Genomic DNA, 19,996 nt, shown 5'->3' with positions numbered 1-19,996 from the left:
ATTATATTTCAGATGTGACTTCTTATCAGCACATATTGGTTTATTCATAAATTCACTCTATCTTTTAAATATTTTTCTAAAAGGTATTTGTTACATATCTATTAAAAACTAGGGATACATGGGTCTGGTAGGCAACAGTATCTCTGATATCATGAAGCTTATATTGTAATGAGAATATAGACAAGCAAACAGGTAATTATGAAAAAATATGATATCACTAAAAGGAAAGTATAGAAATCCTTTTGAAATAGCCCTGCTTGAAAGCAGCAGTGTGGAATAGGCCTCATTTGGAGAACTATTTAATCATAGTTATAAATAAAACAATTTGCAGACATTTTATTATATCATGTTAACTTTATCATTCCATTCTAATTATAATATATACATCATAAGAATTCTAACACAATTGCTTTTTATTGTTTTCATGCAAGGAAACACAGACATCAGAAAAATATTTTGAAATATTTGATAATGATCTATTAAGAAGTTGTTACACATTAATTTGTGGATCAGATATAAAGAGTAGCATTAACATATACAGAACTCTTTGTCCTGAAAAAATGTGCCCTTGCTTGCATTGTATTATTCTTTCGACAACCGGGCCTCCTTAGTTGTATCTCTTACACTTTTTAGAAAAGTCATGAAATTAGTGCCTCCAGTTCCTTTATTATTTTCCTCTGATGGCTCTTCTGATGTTTGGGTGGTTTTAGACTGCAGGTTATTAGGAATCAAAATGTACTTAGTTACAACAGTCAAATGGTAGCTTCTCAGGGAGACCATAGCATCCACACATTTATTATAAACTTCCTTTAGGCTAGAATCCCCTTTTGAAACAACAAACTCACGAACTGAGGGGCATGACTTCTCTAATGAGAGAAGAAATTTCTGGTGAGCTGGCGGCATATATGTTCGCATTTCCAGGAGGAATTCAGCAGGTGATGCTGAAGGAAGAAGAGAAAGAAGAGTTAGTAGAGAGACTGAAGCATTCCACAGTCCAGGAAGGAAGGGCAGAGTGAGGTCAAAACGGGTAGAGCATCACAAGCCAATGGAGTGGCAGAAGCAGTCAGTTTATAATCATCTTATTAGGAAGCTGTTAGTCTTCTAATTAGTAATGGCAATTATTGTAAAATATACTTAATTTTGAAATCCAGATGAGCTAAACTTATTCTTTCATAATAAATATTTTTAGTTCTCTGTCCTTTCTCATTTCCCTAGCCTATTTGATCCTTCGAATAAGTCAATGATATAGACAGGTTATATATAATTTATACTTGAAAGATCTTGACACCAAGTGTAAGAAAATTTAAAAGATCATTGAATGAATTAAGAATAAAAGCATATTTTCACCTAGCCCTATTAAATAGAACTTTAGAGGAAAAAGAGAAAAGTAGAAATTCTTCCTTTAAGCCCTTAAAAGGAACGAAATGCGTGTGGTGCATTTTTAAACTTTGGTACAGGCTTTGCCCCTGGGTTAACGGAGGAGCAAGATGGCTGAAGAAAAGCAAGGCTAGTCTTTTTCTTGTCACTAAAGTCTCCACCTCCCTAATCTCTACTCACAGTCTTATCTTGTTTCCACGTGACTTTCTCTTTCTGAATCTAATCTTACTTGTTCAGAACATGCCATATAAATTTAACCACAGTCAATTAAACCCCATGGATATATGTTTAAGTGTCAAGACTGAGAGGATGATGAATCTGAGTTTGAGTTCTGACTGCACTGCTTTGGAGCTGGTTAACAAGGAGTCAGTCACTTATGCTCTTTAACTTTCTGCTTCTTCCTCTGCGTAATGGGATGATGGCAATACAATCGCTATTCTCCTAAAAGCATCAGATAAGCTCACATAAGATGCTATGAGAGGTACTTTTTTAGATAATAAAATACTATTGTATTAACATAAGAGATGATTATTATTTATAATTTTCCACTCACCTTCACCAGCACCATGCCCAGTGCCCAACAAGATGTCGAAGCTCTGAAAGATGCTGCTTTGGGCTGCACTACCTCCAGCAAACATTTTTGGGGTGTCCGAGACTCCTTCATACAGCAGACCCTCAGGTAGTTGGTTGTGGCCTTTCCAGCTAGGCCATGAAGGAAAGAAAATCAGTATTTGGATTAATTACCAAACTTTCAGATATAAAGTCTTGCAACAGAGAATGAATGGAAGGTGACACAAGATAGATTTCTTCTTCTTCCATATTCTCTTTCTACTCATCTGCATGAATAAGAATAATCAATAACATAATTCTGAGCAAATTTGGCCTAAGGATTCTATGAATGGAACCTAATTTTGTGTTACCAAAGATCATTTCTCTCTCTTTAAAGTGACCAGCTTTTCTGCCCATACTCCAGTGCACAACTGGTCAAGTAGTAACAGAGAGAATAGTCTATTCTTTTTTTTTAAACATGTATTTAGGACAGTGCTTCTCAACCTTTCTAATGCCGTGACCCCGCAATACAGTTCCTCATGTTGCGGTGACCCCAAACCAAAAAATAATTTTGGTGGCTACTTCATAACTGTAATTTTGCTACAGTTATGATTCGGAATGTAAATACCTGATATGCATTATGTATTTTCCGATGGCTTTAGGCGACCCCTCTGGGGTCGCGACCCACAGGTTGAGAACCGCTGATTTAGAATATTACAAAATGTTTTCTAAACACAGTGGATAATGGGGACTATCAGTGGGAACTTGGGTGTATTTTTTATGTTAATTTATAAGAGAAAATTCAAGGATAAGACTACATACCCAGTCAAGTATATACGAAGAACATTGAAAAATAGGTTTGGGTCCACGTATTCTGTAAAAAGATGGGATGCATTTAGTAGAGTAACATCAGAAAGAAGTATGCAAGGAAATCAAGATATTGTAAACAACTGACAGTGGATTTCAACAGCAGGTGCAAGAAAAGCTTGAGGTCAGTCTGCTAGACACAGCCCCTAGGGCAAGCTTCCACTCACTTGCCCTCTTCCAGGTGAGCACTGCTCACCTTTTGTGTCTCCGAATGGGTTCTACCATAGGGCTGACACTCAGCTTGTGTCCAAGCCTCTGGGCCTACCTACTACTTATCCTCAGACCAATTAAAGTGTCAACATTTCTTTAAGGCTGTTTCATGTGCTTACTGACATAACAGATAAATTACTTCCAGAAAGAAAGAAATCTAAAGAAAAAGAAAAACAGAAATGAAAACCCCAGCAGTCGTACGAACCACATCCCTAGGTCCCCCCCTCCAAAGCTTGTTAATGTCACTGATTTGAAGGTCAGTCTTCTCAACAAAGATCACCCAGCAGTAACTCAAATACCAGTGATACGGGCACATATTTGTTAAGGCGTTTCAGTAGAAAAAATTTCCTTTTGAAAATCTTGTTTATGTACTTTTTTGGTTATTTATGTATTGTAGCTGTTAATGCTTTTCTTTGTTGTTTCTTAGTTAATTGTGAAAAGGCAGAATTTGTATAGATCTCTAATCAAGCAGAAGCTAAGTCTTTCAGAACATCAAACAACCTGCATCGGCCCTGGCCATGTGGTTCAGGGGATAAAGCATCAACCTGTCGCACTAGAGGTCTTGGTTCACTCAGTGGTCAGGACACATAACAGAAGCAATCAATGAGTACACAACTAAAAGAAACAACTAAGTGAAACAATGAGTTGATGCTCCCCCCCTCTCCTTTTCTCACCTCCCCCTTCTTCTCTTTCTCACATCAATGGAAAAATAAATTTAAAACAGGTCTGCACCTTTGACAAGTTTCTTCAAGGTTTTTAGTGTGAGGCAAAGATGATTGGCAAAGATGATTGATAGCGTTATACAGTTGCAGCTTGGAATTTTGACTTCACTATTTACTATCTATGTACTCTTAGGTTACTTATCTTATCTCTTTGAATTTGAATTCCTTTCTCTATAAAATGAACATTAGAAAACCTACCACTTAGAAAGTATAGAGTTAGTGCTATAAAATAAAGTGAAATTGAAAGTGTTTTTATTTTAATTTTGGTAAACGATTTATTTATTTATTTATTGTGACAGAGACAGAGAGAGAGAGACAGAGAGAGGGACATGTAGGAACAAACAAGAAGGGAAAGAGATGAGAAACATCAGTTCTTCATTGCAACAACTTAGTTGTTCATGGATTGCTTTCTCATATGTGCCTTAACCGGGGGGCTTTAACAGAGCGAGTAAACACCTTGTTCAAGCCAGCGATCATGGGCTTTGACCTTTGAGCTCAAGCCAGCAACCATAAAGTCATGTCTATGATTCTTATGCTCAAACTGGTGAGTCCATACCCAAGTAGGATGAACCCATGCTCAAGCCAGTGACCTTGGGGTTTTGAATCTGGGTCCTTTGCATCCCAGTCCAACGTTCTATCTACTGTGCCACCACCTGGTCAGGCAGTAAACAACTTTATTTACATAATCAGAAACATTTGTCTGAGACTTAGAATGTCATATAGTATGCAATACTTACTATGAATGTCTTCAAACTCTTTATGGACTCTTTCCAGACAAAGAGCAAAATCCTGCAGTGCTTTTTGCAAAGTATCTTTGTCTTGATGCTGTACTGCTTTAAATATAGTAGGAAATAGCTGAAAAAAACAAAATCAATCACTTAAGATTTTCTAGCATCAAACAGTGGCATAGATTAAAATCATCCCAAATCTTAATTCCTAAATTAAATTTGGGATTTTTCACTTTTTTCTTGAGCTGAGTATTCGTCAATTGTTTGACTAATTTTCTTATCCATCCATACGCTTGGATTTGTCTTTCTTCATTTATCATTTAGAGATAAGTTTATAGAGTTTTATATATTTCAATTTTTACTTCTAATAGTGAAAGCCGTTAGATTTATGTCACTATGTGATATAGTTCCAATGCTAAATTGCACTGAAAATAGTCCTTTTATTGTGGTTTCAAATTTGATTCTAAATATATGGTTCTTACATTTTATTTTTAGGCAATACACAAAAATTAATAAAAGATCTGTTCTTACCAGATGATCCCTTACCACCATTTAAATAATCAAATACTATATTTAGTCAGGATAAAGTTACTTTTTTGCATAATATAGTTCAATTACTAAATATTTGCTCTGCTTACGTTAATTAAGATATAAATTTTCAAGGACATACTTTTATTGCAGAAGCAGCTGCTATTTCCACCAATAGAGAAGCCAGAAAGAATCCTTTACTGCAGTCTCCACCAGGAAATGAAAACAGAATGTCCATGTTCCTAAGAATAATTAGTCAAGAAAGTCAAGAATGTAGCAAGAATATTAGTATGTTTGTTGACTACTTTATAGTTTTTAAACATTTTTACTCGTCTTTTATTTTCAAAATAACCTTGGCAGATAAATATTACAGGTTTTACTTTCTATTACTAGTCAGGAATATTAATGTTAGTTCCATTGTCTAAGATCATATAATTAACAGAAGATTAAGCTAGGACTTGAAATGTCATTCTAGAACTTGAAACTAGACATTCCAGGACTATTTCTGTGACTGCATTAATTTTTTTTACATACATGTATATATACATACATATATACATATACACACTGTTTATAGAGATATCAATGAGGTCTAATTTTAAGTAGTTTTTTTGCTTAAACAATTGTATTCATATCCATCCTTTCTCTGTGAATTTGATTCAGTTTCTCAGAGATTTATCTGCCATACAAAGTAGTTGACCAACAAACTCAAATAACTGGTTAGACCCTATTTTCTTTCTTATTGAAATTTTACAGTATTGCAAACAAATCTTAGTATCTGTATACCCACGAGTTTCACAGTGGTTAAACTCATGGTCTCTGAAGCCAGACCACTTCTGCAGCTTACTTGCTGTGTTACTTTGAGCATGATATTACTTTTGTTTCTGCCTCAGTGTTCCCATCTGTAAAATGAGACTGATGATATCCTCTCCATAAAAACCTTCCATAGCTTCCCATTTATTTTAACACACTGTTTAAACCCCTTATTATAGCAAAAAATTTACATAACCTTTTTAAAAAGTTTATTTCTTCATTCCTTACTTTCGTCATCCACTTACTTGCAACACTAGCCTTCTTTCAGTTCTGATAATGCACCAAGGATTCTGTCACTTGCTTTATCCTCACTCTTGCTTTGCCCTCTGCTATGACCACTCTCTTTCCCCTCCTTTCTTCTTGCTAATTCCTACTTATTCTTGAGGATTCAGCTTAAATAACTTGTTACAGGGATTCACCCCTTTCATTTGGTTGGAGCTTCCAGTACTTTTTATCCTCTTACTCCTTTTCTTAATCAAATAACAATTTACATAATTTTTATGTTTCCTTTCTTCTCCATTAGTCCAGCTTCATCAGGGCAAACTTATACCTATGACATTTACCTTTATTTCCCTAACTCTTGACCTCTGCTCAGTACATAGATCAACGATAGAAAAGATTGGGTCAGAAAGAACAGCTTTATGTTTCTGGCTACTGAGGTCATTAAGTTATAGGTATACAGATGTAAGTGCATTTTGTATTTATACCTACTAATTACATTTTTATATATGCATGTATCACTTTCATATATATCTATAGCTATTATATCAGACAAACAGTCACACCGCAGTCATAGATGTAATTAAGCACTAAAATTCTTTGCTCTTTATACAATTACTTGAATTATTTTTTTGCCTGAATTCAACTGGCCTTTTAAAAATGAATTTGGAGGATACTCATAAACCTGTATTCACTTTGAATAACAACTCTTAGACTAAAATAAAAATCAAATACTTACTCATAAGTCATGGGTCTTATGAAAGCAGCAATGAAGCAGTGGACCAATTGGAAAAGAGAAATAAAACAAATTTAAAAATCAAATGGTTTCAAGTTATTATTAAATTTAATACTAGTATTAAATTTAACATTACTTATAAGATTTAATACTACTATTATTAAATTTAATGACTCTTTTATAAACTAATGTTATTAGATGCTATTATTAAAAGTTAGGCATAGTCATATAAAAATATATAAATATTATTATTATTATTATTATTTGTATTTTTCTAAAGTTGGAAACGGGGAGGCAGTCAGACAGACTCCTACATGTGCCTGACTGGGATCCACCTGGCATGCTCACCAGGGGGCAATGCTCTGCCCATCTGGGGCATTGCTCTGTTGCAACCAGAGCCATTCTAGTGCCTGAGGCAGAGGCCATAGAGCCATCCTCAACGCCCAGGCCAACATTGCTCCAATGGAGCCTCGGCTGTGGAAGAGGAAGAGAGACAGAGAGGAAGGAGAGGGGGAGGGGTGTAGAAGCAGATGGGCACTTCTCTTGTGTGCCCTGGCTGGGAATAGAACCCGGGACTCCTGCATGCCAGGCCGACGCTCTACCACTGAGCCAACTGGCCATAAATATTATGGTTTTTTTAAGTAGTCATTACAAACACTTAACTTAGGATTTTATAGGAAAATCAAAATTAAATGCACAAAAAACATGCATTATTAGTCAAACTGGTTGTAATGACAAAACACTTCCCTAGATCAAACCTTTTTAATTTAGGCCATTCCCATGTCTAGAATATTCTTCTGCAGATACATACCCAGAGCTGTGGGGCCCTGCAGTTCTCTTATCTCTTTATCGTAGCAGATCTCATCACTCAGTGGTTAGAAAGGGCCTAAATTCTGATCAGTCTGCTTCAAAAATTCAGACATTGCCATCTCTACTGCTGAAGATATTGACTCTTAAACTCAACTGGTTAAAAATTAAATTTGTGGAATCTCAGGAACATGTTAATCAAAAGAATCCAGACACAAAGGAATACGTATTCTATAATCTCATCACCATGAAATGCAATAAGAGAAAAAATAAACTTTAAAAAAAAAATTATATTGGCCCTGGCTGGTTGGCTCAGCGGTAGAGCGTCGGCCTGGCGTGCGGAGGACCCGGGTTCGATTCCCGGCCAGGGCACATAGGAGAAGTGCCCATTTGCTTCTCCACCCCCACCCTCCTTCCTCTCTGTCTCTCTCTTCCCCTCCCGCAGCCAAGGCTACATTGGAGCAAAGATGGCCCGGGTGCTGGGGATGGCTCCTTGGCCTCTGCCCCAGGCGCTAGAGTGGCTCTGGTCGCGGCAGAAGCGATGCCCCGGAGGGGCAGAGCATTGCCCCCTGGTGGGCAGAGCATCACCCCTGGTGGGCGTGCCGGGTGGATCCCGGTCGGGCGCATGCGGGAGTCTGTCTGACTGTCTCTCCCCGTTTCCAGCTTCGGAAAAAAAAAAAAATTATATTGATTTTAGAAAGAGAGAGAAAGACAAGAACATTGATCTGTTTCTGTATAACCCCGACCAGGGATCGAACCAGCAACCTCTTTGCTTCTTCAGGATGAAGCTTTAACCAACCAAGCCATCCGGGCAGAGAAAAAAAAGTAACTTTTCATATGACAAATCAGAAAATGTTTACCTGGGGTGAGGGACTGATTGAAAGAAAAGAGCCACTATGGAATTTCCTGAGGTGATAGAAATATTCTGTATCTTTCTTAGGGTTACACATGTGAATATAATAGTCAGACTCATGAAACTGAACATTTAGAATTTGAGCATTTCTTTGTATGTTAATTATGCATCTCTCTCCTATATGTACATTTGTGGTATTAGATACATCAGAGAAACCTTACCCCTAAAACAGAGAAGAAAGCTTTGCCAACAATTAAAGCAATGACTACAGTAACTTTTGATTTATATAGCTTCCACTCCTTTTGTTTTTGTTATAAGCACTGTTTACATACCCATGGGGATCCTTTTTCTTCCAGTTTGCCAAGACACAGTCTGCATAAACCAGAATGGGTGGCAGTCCCAGCTTCTCAGAGAGTTTACAGTAAGGAACAGCAATGTTTCTTGGCAGGAACTAATTAAAACACAATATTTAGTGTTAACTTTGAAGTGTCTTTTCTTTTCTTCAGCTTCCTGGGTGCCAAAACATTAGCTTTTATATAGCATGGCACTTTGAAAACAAACAAATGTGATTTTCTGTTCCTCATTTTGTAGCTTAATCCTATTAATTATTAAATGTTTAGGTTTTGGATCTGCACTGATATGGACATAATCCAACCATAGAGAAGAACAGACTTAGAAGGCAAGAACAAAGGCTGTACTCTTGACTGTCTCATTAGGTGTGAGTCATTTTTATTCATTCATTTACTCATCCATCCCATGAATATTGGTCAAAAGACTCCTCTAGGCAAGGTACTCTTTATTCTCTCCACAATACAAAGATAAAACTAATTGTGTCAAAGAATCTCAAGGTCATTTGTAATTAAGGCTGTTGCATATGATACATACTAGAAGCATGAAAGATGTCTGTTCTTAAAGCACAGTGCTGACAGGTACTTTCTACTGGGTATTTTTTAGAAAACCTCATCACAGAGTGACATTAATGATTGGCTTTGAAGGCTTCCCTTTTGTTAGTAGGAGGAATTACCCTTGTCTTGTATTTTCATGCAAAACATATCATTTGGAGTGACCATCTTGGTTTATCTCAGCTCTTTCACTCAACCTTTCTCAAAGCTTATTTAATTGCTGAGTTTGAGAGTGAAACTACAGATCAGCCCTGTTTTCTCTTCAACTCTTTTTTTCCATGGGGGCAATCTTGATGAGTAAGTATACCAGTAGCTCCATGCTTACCACACACTCAAACCGCATTCTCCAACTGATCTGTTAGTCATAAATCTGACATTTTATTTTCCATCTGCCGGACTTCTTTATCCAACTATATTTGGTTTATAATTAGATGGTCACATGTAATAATTATGGTCATGCTTGTCCTCAGCAGCCTATGGTTGGTATATGGATATCTAACGAAAGGACAGGGATGCATGGCTCATCTGGGGTAATGGGTAGTGAGACTTCAGTGGTAGAGATGGTGTGACTATGTAGCCCACTCCACAGTTCTGTGAAAATCATGGAAGCTGTAATCCAGGTAGATTCAGATTAGTTTAATACACCTGGAGATGACGATTTAACCAAAATTAACAAAAAATCATTGACTATTAAAGTAACACTTGGATGTGTGTTTCCCTTTGCATACCTTGTGCTTCTGGGGATTGAAACATTCTGTTTGGCAAATAATTTCCACATATTTCAAAAGAAAATAAATTTTGTCCTTCTCCAAATTAGAGAAAAAACCAAAGGGGAACAAAAGGAAAAATAATTTTAATTGAATAATTGATTTGAAATGACGTTGGAAAAGAAAAGGAATTGTTCAAACATATCTTAATCTATTATAGACACTCACGCAGTTGCTAAGAAACTCAGTTGCAAATTTCTTGCTCATTTTCAAGCAAAATGCTCCCTATATTGATGTAGTTTATTTTCTATTTATGTATTTTCTCTTTCCAACAAATTGCACTTAAATTTTTAAAAAATCTTTTTATATATTTCATCATTTTTAGCTTCTAAGATCTTTTTCAAAATAATATGGCAAGTTAAAACTAAATAAATTGAAAAATACACTTCTATATTTTATTTTATAAATCTGGTAAATTCATCATTATGTTTTGATTCTTCCATGTACATTCTGGTCTGCACATGTTTTGCCAGTCTTTCTCTCTGCTCCTCTCCTCTTTGTTTAAGCTCTACCAATTTTTCAAGAACTAATTCAAAAAACAAGTATTTTTTTAAAAAAATTATTGATTGATTTTAGAGAGAGAAGAAGTAAGAGAGAGAAAGAAAGAAAGACTGAGACAGGAAAATCAATCTGTTTCTGTATGTGCCCTGACCAGGTATCAAACCAGCAACCTTTGCATTTTAGGATAAAGTTTTTACCAACCAAGCTATTCACTAAGGGCTCAAATTCCACTTTTTTCTTCAAGGATTTAAAGATCATATCAAATACTAGTTAACCCTTTTGTACTCTCATACTTCTGTATCTAGACATGCTCCCTTGTGTTATTCATTCCGCATTAGCAATGTTCTTTTTATATATAATGCTTCTATATTAAATAGACTCAGATTCTAGCAAGTCTAGTAAGACCATATGTTTAGTGAAACTTTAAGCTTGGTTGTAAGATTAGAGCTAATCTTAAACTTTTCACATCATCATGAAACTGGACAAGCCATTTTCATGATTATAAGGAAGTATAAGGTATTCCATGATTATGCAGAGCAACTTTTTTCTTTACACATCAGGGATGACTCATCACATAGATAAACTATATATATATGTGTTTATTATATGTAAACAAGTCATGAAAAACAAAACAAAACAAAGAAAAGCTACCAATTACCTATGTCAAAAAAAGAAAAACTTTCACTAAATGTCAAAAGGTGCTTCTGGAATCTATTTTATCCCTTTGTGATTTATAGATTAGGTATTATAGGCTATATTGGTTTCAGGTGATTAAGATTGCCGGATAAAATACAAAATTATATTCTTTTAAATCTAAAGTTACCTACTATTGATGAGAGTAAAGTGAAAGTCATATATTTTCTATGTTGACAGATGTTAAGATAGCATTAACTAAAAATAACTATAAAATATTTAAATCTCCCAAGTCATAGAGAAAAAGGTTTCTTATTCATACATATTGATTGTAGTATAATTTTACAATAATAAAACTCTAAAAAAAGAAACTATTTTTCAATAACAGATTAAATAAATAAAGTTTAAAAACTCAATGAAAAATTATAAAATTATTTCAAATGAAGACAAGGATGATTTTATAGTACTAAAAATGCTTACAATATAATTTAAGTGAAAGAAGTAGAATGTATATTTATTTTCACAGAATGGAGCAAAGACTATACCAGTAAAAGACTAAAAATTCAGTAATGATCACAGTTGATATTATAAAGTCAGTGAATGATTTTTTTCTTTTCCTTTCTTTTTTCTTTTATCCAAATTTTACAAAACACAGATATAATAGTTTTAGGATTTCTTTTTGTTAAATGTAAATTGGATATAAATGTCATGTAGCATAAGAAATATTAAAAAATCTCCAAACCTTACGGACATCTCCATCACCTCTGTTCCACACATATGCCATGGTGATATACCCCAGGACCAGATGTGCAAGGCGCTGCGACTTGTGTCCTTGGAGGTCATCAATGCTGAGCATTGGTAACTGAGAAAAAATAAAAAGTTGCTCAAAAAAACATGGGTGACATTATAGCTTCAAAACCAAATTTAAAATGTTAAGAAGTTATACAAGAAGAAGACCAATGAAATACTGATTCAAACCTTCTCAACTTCTGCACGTAGTTCACCATTCTCAATCAGGTCAGTAAGATTTTTAGCAATGGAAGTCCAGGCATTATAAGGGTATGGTAGTTCCTCCTTAAAAAAAAAAAAGAGAGATTTTTTTTTTTTTTTTTACCAGTAGAAGATATTGTAAAATAGTATTGTCTTTTATTTATAGTCTGTTTTGCCTCTAAGTCAATTCTGTGATATGCAGCCCCAAGCCACATTTACCTGTCTGGCTCTATCAAGACTTGCCCATGCGTTACCACCTGCACACTCAGGGCTTAACACCTTCTCTGCATTCCTCCTTTTCTCTCAAGCACTCTCATCTGCCTCTTTTTCAAAGGCCACCTCCAAAGTTCCACTAAAATCTTCCTGACTACAGCAGGTTACACTCATATTCCCAATTATGAAGCCTATGTATTCTATAACTTTTCCCATTGTTAGGTAATGTATTGTTAACTGCTATTAGTTTTACCTCTCAGTAGTAGCCTAGGTATTTGGCTCAATAATTTCTCATTTATTTTAGTGACCTTAGAAGTTGATTGTTGTCTCCATGTCATAAGTATGGAAAGCGAGGCTTAGACAAGTTTAGTAACTTGTTTTGTATATATAATTTATTGTGATTCAAACTTGTTTCCAACTTTCACCAACCCACGCTCTTTTTAGACCTTACTACCGAATAGCAAAGATTTTATCACGCTGTTAATTCTGTATTTCCTATAGGACCTGGCAGGAAATGCCATATATATGCATGTTGATTGCCTGATTTGATTCCACTAGAGGCTTATTTTTTGCCCTATAAGTTTAACTAAAGTCCAAATAAAGTTTCTCCCTGTATCTTATATTTTTAATTTCATTTGAAGGAAAAATGTATAAGCAAAAGATCTAGGAAATAATCTAAAATGAGATTCAGATCTCTGAATAACTCCTCAAATGCCCTGATCCAATCCCTCCTTCATTAAATTACTTCCAGACATGGCTTTGGTATCACTAATGCTGACCTATAGGGTTGGAGTACAAATCAAGAAGTTAAGTTAAACAACATGAATGAGATTTTAAGCTGCAAAACATAGTTAATATTATAATATCATAAATAAGTTATACAACAAGAAGACAAAGGTACTATAAAATTCAAACATTTTCAGATAATTGGCCCATTTTAATCTGTTAGAGTAGATTTTTAGCAATGAAAGACCTAGGCAGTATATTCACTAGAGTCACCTTTCTTGTTTACTCTGAATTTTTCTCCCAAACCACACAAATGCCATGCTCTAGAGTTTTTAGTATTCATATATGTTTTTTGTTGTGTGTTTCACTGTGTAGCACATCAAATTATTGGTTGTTGTTATTTTCCCTTCAAATAACAGAAATTTGTTTTTGTTGTTGTTACGTATCATAAATAGCGTCTTATTTGATTGAAATTTCAACAAATGTAAAATTCAATTAATGATATACTTCTGGCTTAGAAGCTGTCTGAATGTTATGATATAAATTAATAGATAATAACAAGAGGGTCACTCAACTTCTGCTAGATTAGAGAAAGTATTTTGTATCTACATGGAATTATAAAACATGATCTTCCTTTGAAATAGGAAGCTGATAGATTATAAAAATAGAATAAATTTTTCTGAGCTTATAATTTGCAAGAAATATCTTCACTGAAGAACATTAAGTAACCCTTAATTTTTGTGCCTGTGCTTCAGGATATGGAATCCAACTTCCTAAGCATCTCAAGTCACAGCATTGTTCTCTAAGTAGCTCCGGAAGAGTTCTCTTTTGCCTTTGTTTGGGGTTTTGGTTTAATCATGGGAATCTGTTCTAAAGGTCTTCATGATTATTATGATTGTTTTATTTTTTAAGAGAACTGATTCTTGGGAATAAAAACCAAATATAAGGTTTTGTAGTTTCTGAAAAGAATATATATATATATATATGTGTGTGTGTGTGTGTGTGTGTGTGTGTGTGTGTGTGTGTGTATATACATATATATATATATTTTTTTTTTGTATCATTGATAAGTACATCCTTCAATCAAGCCCATCCTGGTAATTATGTGAGCTTGTATGATGAAGGAGAAAGTCTGACTAATATTGATTTGCAAATATATAAAGTAGGTGCTTTTAGCAATAAAACTAAAACCTACATGTGGGGAAAACAGCTGTGTTAGGCTGACTCGCAGGGTCACCAGCTATGACCCTTTGTGCAATCAGTGCAGGAGCACAGGACAGCACTATTGCAAGGATATAAGCCCTCAGGGGCGGGGCCATGAGATCAGATCACATCCTGCCACTGAGGGTGCAGTTGGTTTCCGGTCCCTTGCCCTCCACTGTAAAAAGCAGATTTTCCTTTCCTTTTGTTTATTTTTTTTTCCTTTTCTTTCTTTTTTTGCCTTGCCTGTCTTTGCGAGCCTCCAAAAATTGGAATGGCCCACCATCCTCCAGCTCCACAGTTCCTTTACAGTCCACCAAAATCCACTGTGAACCTGCATGGCCACGCCACCCACCTTACATTATATAATACTTCCGATTCTTAGGTTAATTTAATAATTTAAAGAAAAGAAATAGATTGGGAAGAAGAATTTGCTTTTAGATTTGTCTGTATTGTGTAAGGTATTTACAGGATGTTATTCCTCAATAGAGTTAGATTGGAATCTCTGACTAAAAATGTTTTTGCTACATTTGAAATGCTTTCTAAAGTGTGCACTCTGTTTGAACCACAAACAAATAGAGGTATAGGGTTATGCATTATTGCCACAAAACATAACTGGTTCCTAGAAATACTCTCCTGAAATCTCATTATCTTGTTAAAAAACAAGAGTAGAACGGGGAGGGGAAGCATGCCAAGTGATTTCTTCTTCTCTTAAGAGTCTCAGCATAGCATAATGCAGGGGTCCCCAAACTTTTTACACAGGGGGCCAGTTCACTGTCCCTCAGACCATTGGAGGGCCGGACTATAAAAAAAAACTATGAACAAATCCCTATGCACACTGCACATATCTTATTTTAAAGTAAAAAAAAAAAACAAAAAAACAAAACAAACAAAAAAAAAAAACGGAACAAATACAATATTTAAAATAAAGAACAAGTAAATTTAAATCAACAAACTGACCAGTATTTCAATGGGAACTATGCTCCTCTCACTGACCACCAATGAAAGAGGTGCCCCTTCTGGAAGTGCGGTGGGGGCCGGATAAATGGCCTCAGGGGGCCGCATGCGGCCCGAGGGCCGTAGTTTGGGGACCCCTGGCATAATGGTTTTAAGGTCTTGGGCTCTGGAGCCAAATCCAATAAGCTCACATTTTATCTCTGCCATTGCCAGTTATGTGAGTTTGGAATGATTACTTAAATTCTGCATAGCTTACATTTCTCATCAGGAAAAAAAAAAGAGGTTAATAATAGCATACTTTTTAGGATGGTTGTGAAGATGGAAAAGTAAATATTTGTATCTAGCTTAAAAATCCTGTATAAATGTTTGATAATTAAAATATTGGTGATAATAAGGTAATTTTTATGGCATTTTTTGGGAGACAAATTAAGGAAATATAGTTGTTAAGGCAAACATTGCCTGCATTTTACTTTGTAGACAAAAATCATAAAAAAAAGGTAGTTCAGACTCCCTGGAATCTTGTACTTAGTAATAACAGCAGTGTTAATATACTACTTGTTAGATGAACCATCTCAAAAACCTAATCAAAGGACAAACATATACTTTGTACAGTTGAAGATATACCAACCAAGAGAAGGGATTCCTTTGACTCACGGATCAGTTATGGCTCTGGTTTTTTCCAAATGCTCTCTAAAAGCACACTTGTATTAAACCAAAATACTTCTATCATTTCTCTCATCACTCTCTGCATCTGTGTAAGGTTAGTGCATCTAAGACTAACTTCCTAAATAGAAAATTTTAAGTGAGACCTATTTATTAAAACTCTGCCTTTAATTTTAGCATGTTTTATCTATTTGGTCAGTAGAAATTACAAAACCACATTTTTAAAAAATAGAAGTTAGCTGGTCCCAGTAAGTAATAAAAGGAAAATATTTTTGCCATAATTCAGTACCCTCTCTTACCTGTGGATCTGGCAGAGCAAAGCCCACATCCTCATCTATATGGAACTCTTCAACAATTTTCCAAGAGCTTTCCATTGGAGATGCTCTATGTGATATTCTTGCAGCCTGCTTTTCTGGCCCTCCTCAGTCTGTGAGGAGTTTCAGAGCATCTATTTATTACAGAGGTTATCATAACCAATGACTACAACTTATCACGTAGGCAGTAGGAAATTACTTCCACTTTTGAAGGAACAGTTTCATTTTCTAGTTTCTTTATTTGTAATTTGATAAACAATGAAATCATAGAAACATTCCTGTTCACCCTATAAAGAAACCAAAACTTTATACACCATATTGAATCTTTATTACTAGGAACAACATCTGTTTGTTGCCAGAAGGGAAGTCAGAAAGAACTTAATTGAAATAACAAAAGCCATGAAAATAGGTGACCAGAAGCAAACATTTTTATTTTATGGAAACTTTTAAAACTTTGTATTAAAATGATGATTTTAACCAAGGCTAAAGGTGTAAACTACCATTTAGTTAATACTGTCATTGGTTTTCTTTTAACCTTCCATGGTTCTTGGAACATATTAGTGTCTTGTTTAAGCAGCCATGAAATACAACCTGGGATACACAGAACTTATTAGTCAATGACTCTGAAATAGAAAAAAAAATAGTAGCACATGCAAAATCTAAAAAGATAGTACCTCCCCATTTTTCTTACCTAGTCTTTTATTTGTGTCTCAGTGATGGGGTTTTTCCTTCCTTTATATTCTTAATAGGTCTTTTTTAATTTAGTTTTATTTTTCTTATTTTTAGCAAGAGAGAGTGAAAGAGAGAAAGAGAGAGAGAGAGACAGGAAGGGAGAGAGATGAGAAGCATCAACCCATAGTTGCAGCCCCTTAGTTGTTCCTTGATTATTTTCTCTTATGTGCCTTGACCCCTTTCTCAAGACAGCCATCTTGGGCTCAAGCAGTCGACCATGGGGTCATGTCTATGATCCTGCACTCAAGCCTGGTGACCTTGGGGTTTTGAGCCTGGGTCTTCAGCGTCTCAGGCTGACACTCTTTTCACTGCGCCACTATCTGGTCAGGCCCTAATAAGTGTTTTTAAGGAAGATTTTCCGGCATCTCTGACTTCTAGGCATTAATGAGGCAATAGTTCTTCACATTTAAAAATTTTGTAATATGTTAAAAGTTAAAAGGAAGGATAAACTACCTTAAAAATGCTTTTTCGAAAGCAATTTAAGACTGAGTTTGGTCAAGGTTTTCAGGGTAGCTGCAAGGGTCATTGTTTCAATCTTAGTAATAAAGCTGAAGCAAAATTAGTAACCATATCATTCCACTTAATAATCAAAAGAAGAGGACTTAATGTTCAGTACATTAAGAGGCAGTGAGTGCAGTTTTGTCATTCAGCTTATCCAGTACATGAATTAAATATTAATGTATATGACAGTGACTAATTCTGGAATAGTTTGTATTGCAAACTTTCCTTATTACAGGAAGGTTCTTATTTTAAAGATGTGGTTTTCCAAGAAGATTTTTTTTTATAATAAAAGTAAGAGAAACTGAAACAGAAATTATACAACAGAAAGAAAACAATGCTTCACTTTTTAAAAATGAATGCTTCATGAGATTGGTATTATTGAAACTAGTTTCAAGGAAAAAACAGAAAAACAAAAAAGAAATCCCAAAGAACAAAAAACAAAACTGTTAACCTACTTTTATATAGATGCCAAAATTGTCAACAAAAGAAAGACTTTGCTTAGGACACAGAGTATATGATGTAGCATAAAGATGATGTTTTATTGAGTTGTACACGTGAAACCTGTATGGTTTTGAGAACCCATGTCATCTCAAGGAATCAATTAATTAAAAAATTACTGAGAATTGGAAAAATATGTGGTTATTCTTATGCTTTTTTATTTTACATACCTAAATCTTTTTTTTTTTTTTTAAATGAGAGAGGGTCAGACAGAGACAGAGATAGACAGGAAGGGAGAAAGATGAGAAGCTTCAACTCATAGTTGAAGTGCTTTAGTTGTTCATTGATTGCTTCTCATACATGCCCTGACTGGGCAACTCCAGTTCAGCCAGTGACCCCTTGCTCAAATCAGCGACCTTGGGCTTCAAGCCAGTGACCTCGCTCACACTCACGCTGGTGAGCTTGCGCTCAAGCTGATGACCTCAGGGTTTTGAACCTGGGTCCTCAGCGTCCCACGTTGACACTCTAACTACTACTGCACTACCACTGCTCAGGCTAGAGTTAAGTGATTTATACACCATCATTAGAGTATTTTAGTATTCTGAATGTAACTCTATACTTACCCTTACCAATAAGTGCTTTACTGTCATATGTTTTCATATGACTAAAAATGTTATTGTCCTTTTATATCAACTTGAAAGGCAGGTCTAATAGTAATGAACTGCACTCAGCTGTTGTTTTCCTGTGAAAATTTCTGTTGCTTCTTTATTTCTGAAGGACAGCTTTGCCAGGTATTAGTTGACAGTGATCCCCTCACCCATCCCTTTCAGAACTTTGAATACATTAATTATAAACTCTCTCTTATTCTGCAAAATTTTGGCTAAGAAAACTGCTGATGATAACCTTATGGAAGTTCCATTTGATGTGATGAGATTTTATTTTTCTTTTGCTGCTCTTAAATTCTCTTTGATTTTGGAAGGTTTCATTTCAATATGTCTTGATGAAGTCCTCTTTGTGTTGAATCTATTTAGAGTCATATGAGCTTTATGAGCTTGATGTCATGTCCACATCTTTCCCTAAATTTGGAAAGCTTTCACCCACTATTTCTTTAACTAAGCTTTCTTCCCCTTTCATCTATGTTCTCATTCTGGGACTTCAACAATGAATTTATTTTTTTTCATTGATAGCATTTTATAATTCAGTTATGCTATTTTTTACATTCTTTCCACACCCCCTTTCCTCTGATAGGATAATGTCTAATGTCAAATGACTTGTCCTTGAGTTCACCGTTTTTTTTTTTTAATTTTTTTTTAATTTTTTATTTTATTTCTTCATTTTAGAGAGGAGAGAGAGAAGGAGAGAGAGAGAGAGAGAGAGAGAGAGAGGAGAGAGAGACAGGGGGGAGGAGCTGAAAGCATCAACTCCCATATGTGCCTTGACCAGGCAAGCCTAGGGTTTTGAACCGGTGACCTCAGCATTTCCAGGTCGACGCTTTATCCACTGCGCCACCACAGGTCAGGTCAGGCCTTTTTTTTTTTTTTTAATTTTTTTTAAATTTTTTATTTTATTTCTTCATTTTAGAGAGGAGAGAGGAGTTCACCGATTTTTTTTTTTTTTTTTTTTTTGGCTGCTTGATAAAGTTTGTGATTGATATTCTCTCTCTCTCTTTTTCATTTATTGTATTTTTTTTACCTCTGGAATTTGAGTTTGGTGCTTTTTAAATACATTCTATCTCACTGTTAAATCTCTCAATTTTTCATGCATTTCTTTTCTAGATTTCATAGAGTTCTACTTGTATTCTATAGTTCTCTGAGCTTTCTTAAAACTATTACTTTAAATTTTTTGTCAGGCAACTTATTGATCTCATTTCTGTGGGAGCAGTTACTGCAAAATTGTGTTCCTTCGGTAGTGTCATTTTTTTTTTCCATTTTTCCGAAGCTGGAAACAAGGAGGCAGTCAGACAGACTCCCGCATGCGCCTGACCGGGATCCACCTGGCATGCTCACCAGGGGGTGATGCTCTGCCCATCTTGGGCGTCGCTCTGTTGCAT

General features: G+C 35.3%; 1 protein-coding gene across 1 annotated transcript; it reads right to left on the bottom strand.

Annotated features, from left to right (window-relative positions):
- Window positions 1-354: 354 nt before the first annotated feature.
- On the bottom strand, window positions 355-16,435 carry IDO1 (indoleamine 2,3-dioxygenase 1). Its single transcript, XM_066383551.1, has 10 exons — window positions 16,261-16,435; window positions 12,191-12,286; window positions 11,955-12,074; window positions 8,742-8,860; window positions 6,753-6,767; window positions 5,124-5,223; window positions 4,463-4,580; window positions 2,749-2,800; window positions 1,931-2,079; window positions 355-941 (listed from the first exon to the last, which is right to left on the bottom strand). Exons 1-10 carry the CDS (start codon window positions 16,333-16,335, stop codon window positions 583-585), a joined length of 1,203 nt encoding a protein of 400 aa, XP_066239648.1. The 5' UTR covers window positions 16,336-16,435; the 3' UTR covers window positions 355-582.
- Between the last annotated feature and the right edge of the window lie 3,561 nt (window positions 16,436-19,996).

This window comes from Saccopteryx leptura, chromosome 4, assembly GCF_036850995.1.
Source record: "Saccopteryx leptura isolate mSacLep1 chromosome 4, mSacLep1_pri_phased_curated, whole genome shotgun sequence".
NCBI classification, from domain to species: domain Eukaryota; kingdom Metazoa; phylum Chordata; class Mammalia; order Chiroptera; family Emballonuridae; genus Saccopteryx; species Saccopteryx leptura.
This window is presented reverse-complemented; position numbering and strand designations above follow the sequence as displayed.

Bases quoted from the DNA above. Each gene is read 5' to 3' on its own strand.
- IDO1 (XM_066383551.1), bottom strand. From the start codon at position 16,335: ATGGAAAGCTCTTGGAAAATTGTTGAAGAGTTCCATATAGATGAGGAT. The intron at 8,861-11,954 runs GTTTGGAGATTT...TGTTTTAATTAG, and splicing joins GTGATGGAGATGTCCGTAAG to TTCCTGCCAAGAAACATTGC. The intron at 2,801-4,462 runs GTAAGTATTGCA...ATCTTTTTACAG, and splicing joins AGAGTTTGAAGACATTCATA to AATACGTGGACCCAAACCTA.